This window comes from Podarcis bocagei, assembly GCF_964188305.1.
Source record: "Podarcis bocagei genome assembly, chromosome: 10".
NCBI classification, from domain to species: Eukaryota; Metazoa; Chordata; class Lepidosauria; order Squamata; family Lacertidae; genus Podarcis; species Podarcis bocagei.
In genome coordinates this window covers 9,013,928-9,030,499 of record NC_138135.1, presented here as the reverse complement: position 1 = coordinate 9,030,499, position 16,572 = coordinate 9,013,928, and the positions used below count along the sequence as shown (strand labels likewise).

The following is a 16,572-nucleotide window of genomic DNA, read 5'->3' as shown; positions in this document are numbered from 1 at the left end:
CAAGCTGGGTGAATTAAGATTGCCGGAAGAAATATCAACAACCTCAGATATGCAGATGACACAACCTTGATGGCAGAAAGTGAGGAGGAATTAAAGAACCTTTTAATGAGGGTGAAAGAGGAGAGCGCAAAATATGGTCTTAAGCTCAACATCAAAAAAACGAAGATCATGGCCACTGGGCCCATCCCCTCCTGGCAAATAGAAGGGGAAGAAATGGAGGCAGTGAGAGATTTTACCTTCTTGGGCTCCATGATCACTGCAGATGGTGACAGCAGTCACGAAATTAAAAGACGCCTGCTCCTTGGGAGAAAGGCGATGGCAAACCTAGACAGCATCTTAAAAAGCAGAGACATCACCTTACTAACAAAGGTCTGTATAGTTAAAGCCATGGTTTTCTCAGTAGTGATATATGGAAGTGAGAGCTGGACCATAAAGAAGGCTGATCGCCGAAGAATTGATGTTTTTGAATTATGGTGCTGGAGGAGACTCTTGAGTGTCCCATGGACTGCAAAAGATCAAACGTATCCATTCTTAAGGAAATCAGCCCTGAGTGCTCACTGGGAGGACAGATCGTGAAGCTGAGGCTCCAATACTTTGGCCACCTCATGAGAAGAGAAGACTCCCTGGAAAAGACCCTGATGTTGGGAAAGATGGAGGGCACAAGGAGAAGGGGACGACAGAGGACGAGATGGTTGGACAGTGTTCTCGAAGCCACAAACAGGAGTCTGACCAAACTGCGGGAGGCAGTGAAAGACAGGAGTGCCTGGTGTGCTCTGGTCCAGGGGGTCACGAAGAGTCGGTCACGACTAAACGACTAAACAACAACAACACCTGCAGGTCCCTTCTGATGTTCTTATGCTTTAGTGTCATAGAATTATATGATTCTACACTCCCATGCAACTCTCCGGATTTGGAAGCAGGATACGAGTAGCTATTCCTATGCATTGGTTCCCTTGACTCTCGGTAGTGGCGCCCGCCCTGTGGAACGCCCTCCTTTCAGATGTCAACAAAATAAACAACTATTTGACTTTTAGAAGACATCCGAAGGCAGCCCTGCTTAAGGAAGTTTTTAATGTTTGATGTTGTTGCTTTTTTATTATTGTTGGTGTTCTGTTGGGAGCTGCCCAGAGTGGCTGGGGAAATCCAGCCAGATGGACAGGGTATTACTACTACTACTACTACTACTACTATTATTAATAATAATTTCTTCAAGGATTCATTTGTATTTCAAGCCTGTCTAGGGAACCATTCCGTTTTTCCAACCTTAGATCACAGTATACAGATTGATATGAGTCCTATTTCTCTCTCTCTCTCTCTCTCTCTCTCTCTCTCTCTCTCTCTCTCTCTCTCTCCTTTTCAAACTTAACTCTTCTCCTTACCCCACTCCCTAGCAATAAACCCTTTCTTGGGGCTGTATATATGCAGAAATGGGCAGAAAGCAAGCCACTTTTTCAAGGAGTTATTGCCTTTTTTAAAAGTGCTAATTTCCTTGTGAAATTTATGCCTGCCAGCAGAGGCGGCTGAGGAGCACCCCAGGCAGTTCTAACGAGACAATTCATTAGCCGACGAGTGTACACACGGCATAAAGAACATTAATTCGCAAAATGAAAAACTAATAGAGTGTTTAGCCGGCTCTTTATCACCAGTGACAGTCGGCACTCGCCCAATCATTAGTGTTTACTGAACGGATGGGGGGCGCCGCCCTGGCCTGCCTTATCGCCACTCATCTCAAATGAGATCCTTGTGCCTTTCCGGCTCAGCTGCTCTGCCTCTCTCCCTCACCTTAAACGTTTCAACCTGCTGTACTTAGCTGCAGAGATTTATGGGCTCCTACTCTCAGTGCTGGAAGGGGAACAGCTTTCTCTGTTGTAAACATTTTATCTGCCTCCTGCAACACCTGGAGTCTCTCTCTCTCTCTCTCTCTCTCTCTCTCTCTCACACACACACACACACACACACACACACAAACTTTCTGCAGGAGAGCGAGAGAGCCAGCTAGCAAGGCCAGATCTCAGGGATGATGGGAGTTGTAGTCCAACAACATCTGGGGACCCACAGGTTGAGAACCCGGGTGCATAGCCACACCTTGGCACAAAGGTGACTGTGGGAGCAGCCCCTTTCTCTTTCTCACAGGGTGGGGATAGAAGTGGGGGCCACGTACACTGCCCTAAGCTCCCTAGAGGAAGGGCAGGGTGAAATCCTATATATGTATAGTGAACTTAGTTCTGTTGAGTGTTAATCCTTATGCAGCCAAAATGACATAAGCCTCCATACAAGAGAAAAGTTTCCGCCAGCTCTGGAGAATCCCGGAAGTACCAAAGCAAAGTTAGGAGGAAGCAACCTAAGCAGAGGAAGGGGGAACCCAAAACAGATTAATGAGGGCTGAATGTGCTCAGTGGTTATGAAAGCCTGATGGAAGGGGAGTGGGAAATTGAAGGGGAGGAGAGAAGAACTAGAATGGCGTATTCTGAAAGAGGGTGTGGCTGGCATCCTAGCCATTCATTGCAGGCCCTACCTATATAGTAACAACAAAAGTTTCTCAGCAAAATCCCGCTCGTGGATACATTGATTTCCAGTCCCCTGACACCCGCAAAGCAGTTGTAATTACCTTTCCTCATAAAAAACTATAACAATGTTAACCACACAAGTCAGAGACCCTCCGCGCTCCAAGAGAAAGGGATTTGTGGCTTTGGTATGCATACCAATTATGTAGACCAGCGGGTAGTATTCAACTACTGAGAGTAGACTTACTACAATTGATGAAACTAAGTTAGCCACAGTCCCTTCTTCTTCTTCTTCTTCTTCTTCTTCTTCTTCTTCTTCTCCTCCTCCTCCTCCTCCTCCTCCTCCTCCTCCTCCTCCTCCTCCTCCTCCTCCCATCTGACTGGGTTGCCCCAGCTACTCTAGGTGGCTTCCAGCAAAATATAAAAAGAAAATAAAACATTAAAAGCTTTCCATACAGGACTGCCTTCAGATGTCTTCTAAAGGACATATAGCTGTGTATCTGTTTGTCATCTGATAGGATGGTGATCCACAGGGTGGGCACCACTACCGAAAAGGCCTTCTGCCTGGTTCTCTTTAACTTCAGTAGATCTACCGTGATCAAGACTAGCATTGAATACCACCCCATTCAGCTATTTTTAATGGTAGAACTGAGGAGTTGGCTGGAAGAGAGAGGTGTTCCTGGAACATGCCGTTGCGTTGGTGGGTACTGGAATCAACAGCACCAGCAGTCTTTGGAAGAGGTTTAGGTTTGGGTGATTCTTTGAGGATGCAGCTTTTCATAGTTGCAGGAAGCAATTGAGGGCTGCTGCTGTACTTCCCATGGGCATATGGATGCAACAGAACGGGAGAGAAGACCCGAAATTAGGAAATTAAGTTGAGACATAGAGGGGCTTGCCAGAATGTAAGCTGTTCATTCATTATTTGTTAGGGGTATGTACTGGCTCTATGTGTGCCTTGACTAACAAGAGTGTTTTTTGAATAATTATCTCACGTTCCTAAGTCAGTTTGCACCATTAACAAGGTTTCTCAAGGCAGATGAGAGACCTCCTAAGCTTTTCAGTCACTCCATGGCCTTGGTTTTTACAAAAACATTTTAAAAAATGGCTTTTCTCCTCCTACCTCCACTGCATTTCTTTCTCCCCCCCCCCGCCCCCGTTGCAAAATCCAGCTGACTGAAACTAATTCTTTTTCAAGAGGGAAGGGGTGGGGATTGTTTTGATAGGCAGGTCTAGCTTTTAATGACAGCGCATTACAGTGGTACCTCAGGTTACATATGCTTCAGGTTACAGACTCCACTAACCCAGAAATAGTGCTTCAGGTTAAGAACTTTGCTTCAGGATGAGAACAGAAATCGGTCTCCGGCGGCGCGGCAGCAGCAGGAGGCCCCCATTAGCTAAAATGGCGCTTCAGGTTAAGAACAGTTTCAGGTTAAGTATGGACCTCCGGAACGAATTAAGTACTTAACCTGAGGTACCACTGTATTTTATTAGGCCACTCCAATCACAGTGATTTGGGAAAGGGGATATTAAAGTAAATAGAGTTCTTCAACAGGGGTCAACCCTCTTCTCTGAGTTCCAGCTGTGAGAGCAGGTATATAAGCGGAGGAATTAGACTATTGGGGCTGCCTGCTGATTTCTCAATTGTTCTTTCCGCCGCCCCCCCCCAATAAACAATTAAAAATCCTATTGCTCTCTTTTTTACTTCATGAGGGGAGGGGGAAAGTGTGACTTTTCTAGTATTTTTCTTTTTTTCTTTTTTAAAAAGGTAAAATAAATTAACGTGGTAGCACCTGGGCCTACATCTCTGAACTTTAGCAGGTTTCCTCCCTCCCTCATGACCTTAGTTTTCCAACTGATTGCCCAGCAGAAAAAGGAGGAGATGTGATTTCTATTTTCCCACCCAAAGCTGAACAACACGGAGCAGATCCAAAGCAGATTGGGGTCTCAGAGCAGCTTACAATAAAATAAAATTAAAAATCAATAAGAAAATAAACAAGCAAACTGTTGCAGTCAATTAAAACCAGTACGGAGCAGAGGCAGAAAGTCACCAGCTGAAGAGCTGAAAGACTAAAAGGCCTGGGGTGGACAGAAAGGTTTTCATCTGGCACCAGAAAGAGAATAAAGATGTCATCAGGTGATTAGTCTGGCAAGAAAGCACCAAAGTTAGGGTGCCACACTTGAAAAATCTTGCTTCTCATCACCACCAGCCTTACAGAGCTTTGTAAGTTAAAAATGGCACCTTGATTTGGGCTTGGAAAACTCTGGGAAGCTGCAATAGATGTCAGAGTGCTGTTGCAGTATTCACCCAGCCCAAATCTTTCCAGAGGCCCCTGGACCCAAACACTGGTATTTGGGTACTGAGGTGCATGTTGCTGTTGTCAGTGAAGATTGATTGATTGATTGATTGATTGATTGATTGATTGATAGTTGGTCTTCAACATAAGAAATGTGTCAAAGCGAAGGGAACAGGATCCAGGGGATTGCAGAGGGGGTACTTTGCTTTTTGCTTCAGAATGTATGGAGACTGCTGGAATATTATATGAATGTAGATTGTCTGTTATCAGAGCTGTAGCCGAGAGCTCTCTCAGCTATAGTACAACTTCCTTCTCAAATGCTGGCTTTCTCTTATTGTGAGTTTCAGAACTGTGTCAGGGGGGATTCCAGAGAACAATTTGTGTGCATGTACAAGATGACATGTTATACTTTTAAAAACTCGCACGCTTCATGTTGCGCTGCAACCAAGCCAGAATCTGAAACCCCAAACTGGTTTTCTTCCCACTGCGATTAAACCATTCAAAAGTCTTCCCTGACATTCTGTTCAATCAGGAAGTGGTCCATGGTCTTTCACAATGGGCCTTGATTTGCTACAAAGCAGTATGCTTCAGGAGCACCTCAAGTCCTGTTTCCTGTTCCTGAGCTCTTGTCATTTGCATGCATTGATTTGCAGGAGTCAGTTTTTCAAGAGGCGCTGCCATTCTTTCGTGTAACAAAATGGAAATCGCTGGTGACAACCAGTGCAAATGACTTAATTTCCACCCCCACCACTCCCTTCACTTTGCCAGAATGAATGATTCCTCTGTTTGTCAGGACAGGTTATTGTAAAAGCGTTTTGAGCTGTCAAGAAAGGAATGGCCCACCTCCCAAATCAGTCCTATTAGATAAAATAGCGGACCCCTAAACTACTTGCTAGATGGAAACATGGAATGATAAGCAATCCTTGTAGTTGGGGTAGTCATAGAAAATTGTGTGCAGTCTTGGCAATCTTGTGTGTATGTTCCTTAAACAGAGCATTTTTCTAGCCCTCATTGTTGCAAGAAAAGGCAACATGGTGCAATGAAAGTGTCTGATAAAAATAATTGACTTGAGGGAGTCTTTGAGTCTCCAGGGGAGGATTTCATTCTTCTGTCCTTGGATCACAAGAGATAACCAAGATCAGTCAACTCATGTGGGGATGTTCAAGAGTTCCATGAGACTGCAGTCCTCGTATTTATGGTAGTAAATATGTTTTTTGCATAGAGAATATTTTTATTGGGTGGCTCATAAATTGAATGACTAAATAAATAAATATGATAGGCATTTCAGTGAACTCTCTGAAGAGTCCATAAACTAGCCTTGCCATAGAAGCTTTTCTTTTTTCTTTTTTAATGCTACACTGCCTTTCCTCTCAGCCTGGTGCTTCAGCTGCTTAAATCCTCCATGGCTGTTCACCACCAAGAATTGCTCTGCTGGGAGGCATTTTGGAGCCACATCATTGGAAGCAAATAGGATTTCAAGGGCCCAGTCTGTTGCCTAGGAACGTTGACTCAACGTCTACTTCAAGAGCTTAGTCCATGTGGCCTTTCCTCCCCTAACTGGGCTGACAGTTCAGTAGATGCCAGCTGAGATGGCACAGGTGCTGTGATGGAATGTCCCAGGCAGTCATCGCATCCCACTTTCTCTTTCATCTGCAGTGTCACCTGGCCAAGATGGACATGCCAACATGGATCTCCCTCCAGTGTCCGAGCAGATCATGCAAACCCTCACTGAGCTGGCCCGATCCTTCCAGGAAATGGCTGACCGCTGCTTGCTGGTTCTGCACTTAGAAGTTAGGTATGTATTCAGCTGGTTATACAGAGGCCAGTGTGTGCCTCCTTCAGTCTCACTATTGCCTTTGCAGAACTCAACAGGGAGGAGGAATTGGTGGCGGAGGGGGAAAATTATCTGGCTCTGCCTAAGATTGTTGGACTTTTCCTTGACTGGTCCCAATGGACACCAGCCTCCATTGGACTTTAGGGATACTTTTTCAATATGTATCCCACTTGCATGAGGATCCATAAAGCAATCGTACAAGGGAAACCAGAATCCAGAAGCTTCTCTAAGGCTGACTCCGTGACTGAGGCCAGGGGCTTCCATTTCACAGCAGCGAATGTTTCTGACTCTCTGTGCCATTAGTTGTTTTTGAGGGCCAGTGCTTGGAATGAAGTAGTTCCCATAATGGCTTGGTGAACTGGACACAAATTAAGTTCATTTTGGTGTGCAACTTTGAATGATTCCTAGTTCATCTTCAAGCTAATTTACTTACATGTGTTTTTTTACTCTTCAGATTCTTTGGACCTTTAAGCTTAATTATCACAATTATTAGGGGAAATATTGACAGTTCACATTTCACTATGTGTGTGTTTTGATGTTTTCTTAAAACTTTTAAATTTATCTTATACCTCAGCAAAGCAGTTTATTACATTCTTAACGCTAAAAGGTTGCTCCTCTGCTGATGATCATTTGGATGAACTTGAACTGTGTGAACGAAACTAGCTTGTTTTGTAAAGGGGCAAATGTGAACAGGAATTAATTCCTCTTGGGACATGTTGAACTAGTTCCTTTAAGAAATGAACTTTCCAGTCTATGAGGGGGGAGTGGTTAGTGTGGTACAGTGGATCAGAGTGTTGTCTTTGAGTGTAAGTAGTTGGGCTCAAACAATAATAATAATAATTTATTCTTTATACCCCGCCCATCTGGCTGGGTTTCCCCAGCCACTCTGGCCGGCTTCCAGCAAAATATTAAAATACAACAAAAAATAACCATTCAACCAAAGTTTTGTGCTTTTATCTGACATTTTCTCATCACCATGGGCTGGCTATTTCTTTATAAGGGAGCTGGGCTTAAACTCAAATTCCATAGTGTTCTGATGCTGGAAGAATTTCCAGAGGGATGTTAGTCTGTTGCAGCAAAAACTGCAAATGGTCTTGTGACCAACAAAGCTATCGGAGCAGAAGCTTTTATGGACCAGACACCACTTCCTCAGATTCATGAAGTGCAGCAAAGTGGTCTCTGGTTCATGAACACATTTGCCAGAATAAATTGGTTAGCCTTCAAAGTGCTACTAGACTCTGTTGATGATTCTAGAAGGAACCTCATTAGTTCAGTTTTTTTTTAAATAAAGCTTTTAAAATGATGTTTTATCTCTAAGAAAGCAGTTGGGTTTGAGGGTGGGGAGAATTCCAGATGGGCGGGGGGATGAGAACCCTTCATGGGGGCAAAGGTTTAATATATACCCTGCCAATGCTCTAGTCAAAGCATCCTTCAGTCGCCTTAAAATGTCAAAGATTTAAAAATGAAAGAAAAAAGATTGGTCATTGTTTCAACATCTCTTCCTCACCGCGGCTGATTCGGCGGCTCCTGCTCTCCAACCCACTTTTGCTCACGTGTTTCAAAAGGGCACCTCTGGCATGAGGATGTAGAACGGAAGGGAGTGCATAAAAATAGATCAAGCCTCCAGAATCTGAGGCTTCAGTAGGCAGGTCCAGCGCTGACCTACAAATGCTTGTTCCACATCCCCCAAGCTCTCATTAGCCTGGTTATCACTCCAGACTCCTGTGTCACCACTTGAGGATTTCATTTGAAATGCCTCCAAAGGACGTATTTGCTGAACCAGCATATACTATGTCAGGAGAGCCAAAAGAAAAGGAACATTTGGCATTTTACCTGTGACAACTTGCGCTGTATCTAATCAGCACAGGCCTTTATATGTATTTTCCCCACAGGGGGGCGGGAAATGACAGGCTGAAATGGTGGTTACATTTAAAGCAGAAATCACCTACCAGGATTCTTCCCCTATTATTATTATTATTATTATTCACCTATTTGAACTTTAAAGGGAAAATACTACGTTGTCACTTTATTTTGAGAATGTCACCTTTATCAGGCAGTTTCAATAAATAAAAGGTCTGCCCTTGGGTGGGGGGTTAGTGATTTGGCACCAGCCACGGATCACAGTTAACAATCCCGAAGAAGCATTTTGCAAAAATCAACCTCCCTGCTGTGCAATCAGCAATGTTTTCAGAAAACCTTAATGCCAAAGTTGCATCAAGGTCAACACAAACATGTCAGCACAGAGACAGGGGAGATTCTGGGGACGACAACTGCGTGATTTGTCTTTTGCACTTCATTACGTTTTCCAACCAGCCATGCCATGGGATGACATGGATGCAACTGGGTCTATGTCTTAACTGCGGCTTAATGAATCCAGAAGTAGCCTTAGGAGCAAGTGCTCCCTCCCTTGACCAATGCCTTCTCACCCTTGGAATAAGCAGTTTGCCACCTCTGTGATTAACTGCTGTTAACGGGGTCCCCCTGTTTAACCAGAATGTGAAATTATAGGTTTCACACCATGGGTTAAGGGAGAACCCTGGCTCATGGTTGTGCTGCTGACCTGCTTAGATGTGTTTGAAGAAATGTGCTTCAGAGAGAAGGTGACAAGGGCTACGGAGCCAGCATTCTCATGGCTAGCTCTTGGTTGGTCAACTGGGTGACAGCATCACAGCTAGCTCGGCCTACAGTTGGACAGCCCAGGTGGCCACCCTGTCCAGCCCCCCTCCATATGGTAGGACCTCACCTACATCAGTGCCCAAAAGCCGTCTCCATAGTTCTAGGCCTGCACAGGGCACTGCACATTGTCCCTTGCAAGGCGGGAGCATCAGGGACTCCAGTGTTTGAACCAGGAGGTTCTGAATACAAAGCTGAAACCAAATATCATGTCTTCTTCACCTCAACAGGATAATGAGCTTCAGAGCCTATTCTAGGAGCAGAAAGGAAATAGGGGTTTGCAACAGCAGCCTCTGTGATTGGCTAGCAGTATGAAGCCTCTAGATCAGCAAAGTATAAATACTAGCATCCTGGCCTTCTGCCCCCTGTAGCTCCAACTCCAGCTCCTGCCACTGATCTGTGGCACCCTAGGCTGGTGGCCAGATGGTCTGGGAGGGGCTGTGGCAGCTTCTTCTGAGTGTCTGCTTGCCAGTTCTCTGCCTCCTCCAGCTTTAAGTCCTTGCCTTCAGAGCTGCCTTATTCAAGCAATCAAGGCAACCACAAACCCCATAATCTGCAATTGGACTGCATTATGGAAATCGGGCCCATTAGCATAAATGTATGTAATTGACACACTTTACAAAATTTGCCTTTTGTACAGTTCAGTTCAGATGCTCTTTGGATGCTCTCCTGAAGCCATGGGGAAGGAAGCACAAACGACTTCTTCTTAATTCTATATCTCTGAGTCTTAAGAGCTCCCCGTCTTTGGACACAGCCCAGGCCAGTTTGCATATTCAGTAGAATCAAGTGGTGCCACCTTTCCTGGACTCTACCACTTCAGACTTCCGGTTTGGGGCAGGGCAGTTTTCGGTCAGAAAGAGTGCAAAGGAGGAGAGGGAAATGGGTTTGTGAGGCACAGGAGATAGATGTGATATATAAAATACCACAATCACAATTCTATAGCTACATACCGGGAAGATTCCAATAAGTAGGCAAGACTACATGTCTTACTTTGTGGTGAAGATGAATACTAGCCAGGTTTTAGAGAAAAAACAAAAAATCGCTATCTCATATCCCACACCCCTGACGCCATTGCATAAGACTAATGTGTTCAGGAAAAGATGTAGTTGACGTTTCTTCTTGGCCCAGGCCTTAATTCTCCCCTACCTTGGAGCAACAAGAATAATGGATGGTTTTCAAACTGAGTCCTACTCACAGTAAACCCATTGAAAATAATGAACCCAAGTCTACTCTGGGTAGGACTAGCATTGACTACCACCCAGTGCTACTATCTTCTTCAGTATAAAGAAGGCGATATGATGTTTGGCACATCCATAGATTCCCCATGTCTTGTCCAAGGGATCCATGGATGATTTGGATTTCCCCACATGCAAATGTACACTCAACCATTGGGTCTTGGCAGCTGTTGATTAAGCTAAATATTTTCTCTGATTAAGTAGTATGACGGCTATCATTGCCTTGTTTCACAGCTATCATTGCCTTCTGTTTTGCAGGGTTCACTGCTTCCACTATCTGATCCCCTTGACTAAGCAAGGAAATTACGCCATTGTTGCCAATGTGGAGAGCATGGATTATGACCCCCTGGTGGTGCGACTCAATAAGGACATCAGCTTCGTTGAAGAAGCCATGAGTGCCAGTCTTCAGCAGCACAAGTTCCAGTATATCTTTGAAGGTCATTTGCTTTCCAGTGATTTGGGGATGATGACACCCATTCAGTTCAGCAAGCGGGTGGTATGGGGGAGATTTCCATTTTCTGGGTGAAATCAGGCCTTAGTGAGTCCATATATGGAATTGCAGGCTGTCTTGGGTTAAAGACATGAGTCTCGTTGCTAAGCCAATATATGACTTCATGAGAATGAGCAAGCATGTGAGTGCCCCGGTTAGTGTGTTAGACTAGGACCTGGGAGACCAGGGTTCAAATCTCCACTCAGCCATGAAGATCACTTGGTGACCTTGGGGTAGTTACTGCCTCTCAACCTAACCTACCTCACAGGGTAGGTTGTGGAGGTTAAATGGGGAGCGGAAAGAACCACGTTCACCCTTGAGCTCTTCCCCCTTTCATTTCATCAGGCAGGGCAGCCAAAACTAAAAGGTTGCACAAATTCTGTGCTACGGACATATGTTGGAAAGCTTTTGTGAGTGCCCTGAAATAAATGGGACCCAGGAAAAGGGCAAAATGTTGCCTGTTTGATGTGCCTCATTAAGCAGAATCAAGTTGTTTCTTATCCTTTCTTCTTACCGGTCACCTATATGTGAAATTTTCCTTATCTTTCCTGCTCCATCCAGGTTTGGGCCACTTGATTTCCTGTATTCTCATAAACGGGGCCCAGTACTTCAAGCGCATCAGTGAATCTGGCATCAAGAAGATGTGCCGAAACATCTTTATCCTTCAACAGAACCTGACCAACATCACCATGTCACGGGAAGCGGACCTGGACTTTGCAAGGTGAGAGGGGAACTTGTGCTGCCTCCAAAACGTGGACTGCAAAAGTTTAGTAAAGGAGGATGGGCTCAATGTCTGAGGGCATGTTTTGCATGTAGAAAGACCTCACTTCAGTTGGATTTTGACACGGTGGCCCCATGATCATTAGCATGCAGTGTGGATGCTGTTTTGTCACAAATCCAGCCTTAGGGCAAGAGTTTGGCCTGGATGACTTTTCCAGACACAATTCCACTGTAATTCAGTGTGGGCCATGGACTGGTGCCCAGGTTAATGAAAGCAAGCATCAACAGCCCCCCTGCCCACCCCCATCACCACCAGAAGGATTGCATTGATTTTGCAAACAGATAGGAGAAGTGCAGGCTGCCTCTCTCTGGCCGATTGTCTCTTTAATCTTGGCATTAGTTATTTCAGCAATGGACAGCTGAATGTATGAAATATTCATAAGGATATTTTTGGGGTCAGGAATCAAAATGCCTGTCTGGACTGAGCAGAAAAAGCTTTTGTGTCTGTCCCCCCGTGCCTTGGACTCGGAATAATCCACCAATAATGGAAGGGGAAGCTCACAGTCTTTTGTCCCCTTTTTTCCTTCCCCGAGACCGAATTAGATGGGTGAAGAAGTCTGACTTGAGCAGATTTAGGGGGAACAAAGTCCGCTGGTGAGCTTCAATTATTTGGATTCTCATATGGGGAATGATCTCATTATTGAGTTAGCCTATTCATAATAACATTGACATGGGGAAATTACAAAACCCCGAGGCAGAGAGGGGGGCTCCATTACCAATTCTCTCCGGAATATAATTCTCAAATTCAATCATTTCCTTTTTAAATGATTTAAAACACACACACACACAACTTGAAATGTTAACTAAATTAGTGCAGGTTTTTGGCAGGCGGCACAGGACGCGAACATGTGCTGACAGCAACTGGCACCCATATTGGAGACCCAAGTGCAAGAGAAGGTTGGCAGCGGAATGAGCCAAGGCAATGAACAGACAGTGTTTGGGGCATGGAGAGCGACACTTGCTGGGTCATCCGCTCTGCACGTTATCCCCATGTTGGTCACCACCCTGCACTGCCTCCTGCCGTGGCCCGGCCTTACGAATGCCAGGGCGTCAGGAAAAAGCAACGGCACCACATTCACATGCTTTCTCATCATCAGCCCTGTATGCCCCACTGGATGGGCTGTGGCTCATCTCTTCAGCTGCCACACAAATGAGGTTCTGCTCACAGCTCACAGTAAGCACTCTTGGTGCTTCCATATTCCCTTTGCGCAGGGTAGGCCACACTTCTTGCTGGGCAATTCTCCTTCTCCTGCTAACCCCGGTCAGAGGAGCCCCACTCTTCGGAATTCCGTGCCTTTTTAAAAATAAAATAAATTTTAATTAAAAGTTTTTGGCATAAAATGCAATCAAAGCCAAACTAAGCTAGAGAAGAAAAATGTGAAAAAAGGAAGAATAACAAAGAATAATGAAAAGAACAGAAGACGAGAAAGGGAATGAAAGCCCAGCTCTATCACAATTCTATGTTGTCTCTTACCCCACACACAGAAGAGTGAACCCTCCCAGCTCTCACCTGGAAGCTTCCACCTCTCCAAGTCGATCTCCCATGCACCTCTCAGGCCCAGCACTGCTTACTGCTGAGGAGTCCAATACGTTCTGTTGTTGTTGTTGTTTAGTCGTTTAGTCATGTCCGACTCTTCGTGACCCCCTGGACCAGAGCACGCCAGGCACTCCTGTCTTCCACTGCCTCCCGCATTTGGTCAAACTCATGCTGGTAGCTTTGAGAACACTGTCCCACCATCTCGTCCTCTGTCGTCCCCTTCTCCTTGTGCCCTCCATCTTTCCCAACATCAGGGTCTTTTCCAGGGAGTCTTCTCATGAGGTGGCCAAAGTCTTGGAGCCTCAGCTTCAGGATCTGTCCTTCCAGTGAGCACTCGGGGCTGATTTCCTTCAGAATGGATAGGTTTGATCTTCTTGCAGTCCATGGGACTCTCAAGAGTCTCCTCCAGCAGCAGAATTCAAAAGCATCCATTCTTCGGCAATCAGCCTTCTTTATGGTCCAGCTCTAACTTCCATACCTCACTACTGGGAAAACCATAGCTTTGACTATACGGACCTTTGTTGGCAAGGTGATGTCTCTGCTTTTTAAGATGCTGTCTAGGTTTGTCATTGCTTTTCTCCCAAGAAGCAGGCGTCTTTTAATTTTGTGGCTGCTGTCACCATCTGCAGTGATCATGGAGCCCAAGAAAGTAAAATCTCTCGCTGCCTCCATTTCTTCCCCTTCTATTTGCCAGGAGGTGGTGGGACCAGTGGCCATGATCTTCGTGTGTTTTTTTGTCCGTTTTGTAGCCATTTGAGAAGCAGGAGCAACTCTGACTCTGCTTCCACTTACAGTCTCCCCAAGGAGATTCACATAGGTCAAAGGCAGTTTGTTTCAGACTTGTTTTCATAAAGCTTCTTTGGACTTGCATGGAGTGCTAAATGCATTTGGACAACTGGGCAGTGGCCCTGCCTCAGAACAGCGCCCTCAAGACTGTTCTTTGGCCCAGTGTTCTTCGCATTCCTGCACTGGAGCTCCGATCTTCTCTAGCTGTACAGTTTCCAGCACATATCTCATATTTGCACATAAGTCAGCTTATGAAACTTGTGAATCACATAGCTGCCATTAGATTAAAACCACCGTGTGGTGAAGGTGGGTGACAGCTGCAAATGGCTTTCAGCCATCCAAGTGTTCTTAAAGTATTAAAAAGCCCAAGCAGGGCTGGTGAGGAAAGGGTTCTGTGATGAGGGGACCACCACTGAAAAAGCCCTGCTCCTTGCAGCTATTGGCCAGGCTTTCTGGAACAATGGAGTTCAGAGCAAGGCTTTGTTCACGGGTTGTAGCAGTGGAGGATAAGGAGACCCACTGCAGTCCTCGCCTTGAGTTTGGCCCTTCCAAGAGCTTTCTCAAATTGGTACTAAAGTATGCTCCCATGCCCATGGACTCATCCACCCAGGTGAGTTTCCCATGTGTGTGTTGGGGTGCTTCTGTGACAATGACGGTTATATTCAGTGTTTATGCAACACCATCAAAGCACTGTATAGGAGTGTGCGGGCTTTGGAGTTTCTCAGACCTCTTCATCTCACAAGACGAGGGGCTGGGGACTGGATGGTGTACGTACCTCTAGAACCATGACACAGGTCTGGCTCACATGCCCTGCATGCATGAGGTTGCTGGGCCCCACGCTGGGCCAAAGATTCCTGCATCGCAAGGGGTTGGTCTAGAATGAGCCTTGGGGTCCCTTCCAACTTGTAGGGTTCTATGACTCCAGAACAATAGAAGATAGCAGTGAGATGGACCAATGTGCTACTCTGGTTTAAAGCCGATGTATATGTGTGTGCAACAATTGTTAAATGAAGCAAACTGCAGTCCCTGAAATGCTGCTGTTTAAATGGAACCTCTTCTACGGGATATGATGTTGTGATTGATAAGCAGCAACCTGAGCATTATAGACGCTGAGATGTTTTGGATTCGATTCAGCTCCCCTTGAAATATTTGGCAACACACTGCTTGATTTCGACAAGGGCCGACTCAGTGGCACACATCCAGTTGGGATCCAGCTCTGTTGAGCTGGTGCTGTGCGGCAAATTGCACCCGGTTGCCAAGGTCCCTTTTATGCTGTCATTGTGTGGTTGTGTTGTTTTTAATTTTGTTCTCTAGCAAGCTGCAGGGGTTTTCCTCCCCAGACTACTTGTAATGTGTCTGTGTTCCTGCAGCAGCCATTTGGTAATATAATGCTGCCATCTACTGGTGTTTTCTGGCAGGAGCTGGACATTTATTTACTTGCTTTCCCATTTATGCGCTGCGCTTTCCCCCAGTGAGTTCATAGCAGGGTGCATCATACCATCACAAAGCCCCTGTGAAGTAGGCTCCATAAAAAGCATTTCCCACAAGGCTGTGCTTGAAGCTGGAACTCTGCATCCATTATAATATAATATAATATAATATAATATAATATAATATAATATAATATAATATAATAATATATTGCTGTTTAGTTGTGTCCAACTCTTCGTGACCCCATGGACTAGAGCATGCCAGGCACTCCTGTCTTCCACTGCCCCCCGCAGTTTGGTCAGACTCATGCTGGTAGCTTCGAGAACACTGTCCAACCATCTCATGCTCTGTCGTCCCCTTCTCCTTGTGCCCTCCATCTTTCCCAACATCAGGGTCTTTTCCAGGGAGTCTTCTCTTCTCATGAGGTGGCCAAAGTCTTGGAGCCTCAGCTTCACGATCTGTCCTTCCAGTAGTAGAAGAAGAAGAGTCTGGATTTTATATCCTGCTTTATTACTACCCTAAGGAGTCTCAAAGCGGCTAACAATCTCCTTTCCCTTCCTCCCCCACGACAAACACTCAGGGCATTCAGGGCTGATTTCCTTGAGAATGGATAGGTTTGATCTTGCAGTCCATGGGACTCTCAAGAGTCTCCTCCAGCACCATAATAATATATAAATTTTATTTTTGAATTTTTCAGTTTTACATACGTAGAATAAAAACAAAACACACATATCCCCTGTGACTTCCCTCACCCCCTTTTGTGGATCCTTATGTTATAATTTCCCCCCTGCATCTCCTTTATAACTCCAATTTTTGATAAGTCCTTAAATATTCCTTAATTCAATTTTTTTTAAACTGCAGGTTTTATGTTCATCCTACTAATGACTTGAATTGTTTACAGTAATTTTTCAAATACATTATATACTCCCCACCTTCTTTATTTAAAAAAATATTCTTCCTAGTTTCAAATTCTTCTAGTAAGTTTTGCCGTTTTGGCCTAGTCCTATT

At 45.1% G+C, this 16,572-nt stretch overlaps 1 protein-coding gene across 1 annotated transcript in view; it reads left to right on the top strand.

The window, feature by feature from the left end:
* Nucleotides 1-16,572, top strand: part of EXOC4 (exocyst complex component 4) — a 353,985-nt gene that overhangs the window by 313,211 nt on the left and 24,202 nt on the right. The window contains exons 15-17 of the mRNA XM_081209899.1: nucleotides 6,455-6,593; nucleotides 10,799-10,977; nucleotides 11,592-11,751. Of these exons, the coding sequence (XP_081066025.1) occupies nucleotides 6,455-6,593; nucleotides 10,799-10,977; nucleotides 11,592-11,751 (478 nt within the window). The remainder of the gene's footprint in view (nucleotides 1-6,454; nucleotides 6,594-10,798; nucleotides 10,978-11,591; nucleotides 11,752-16,572) is intronic.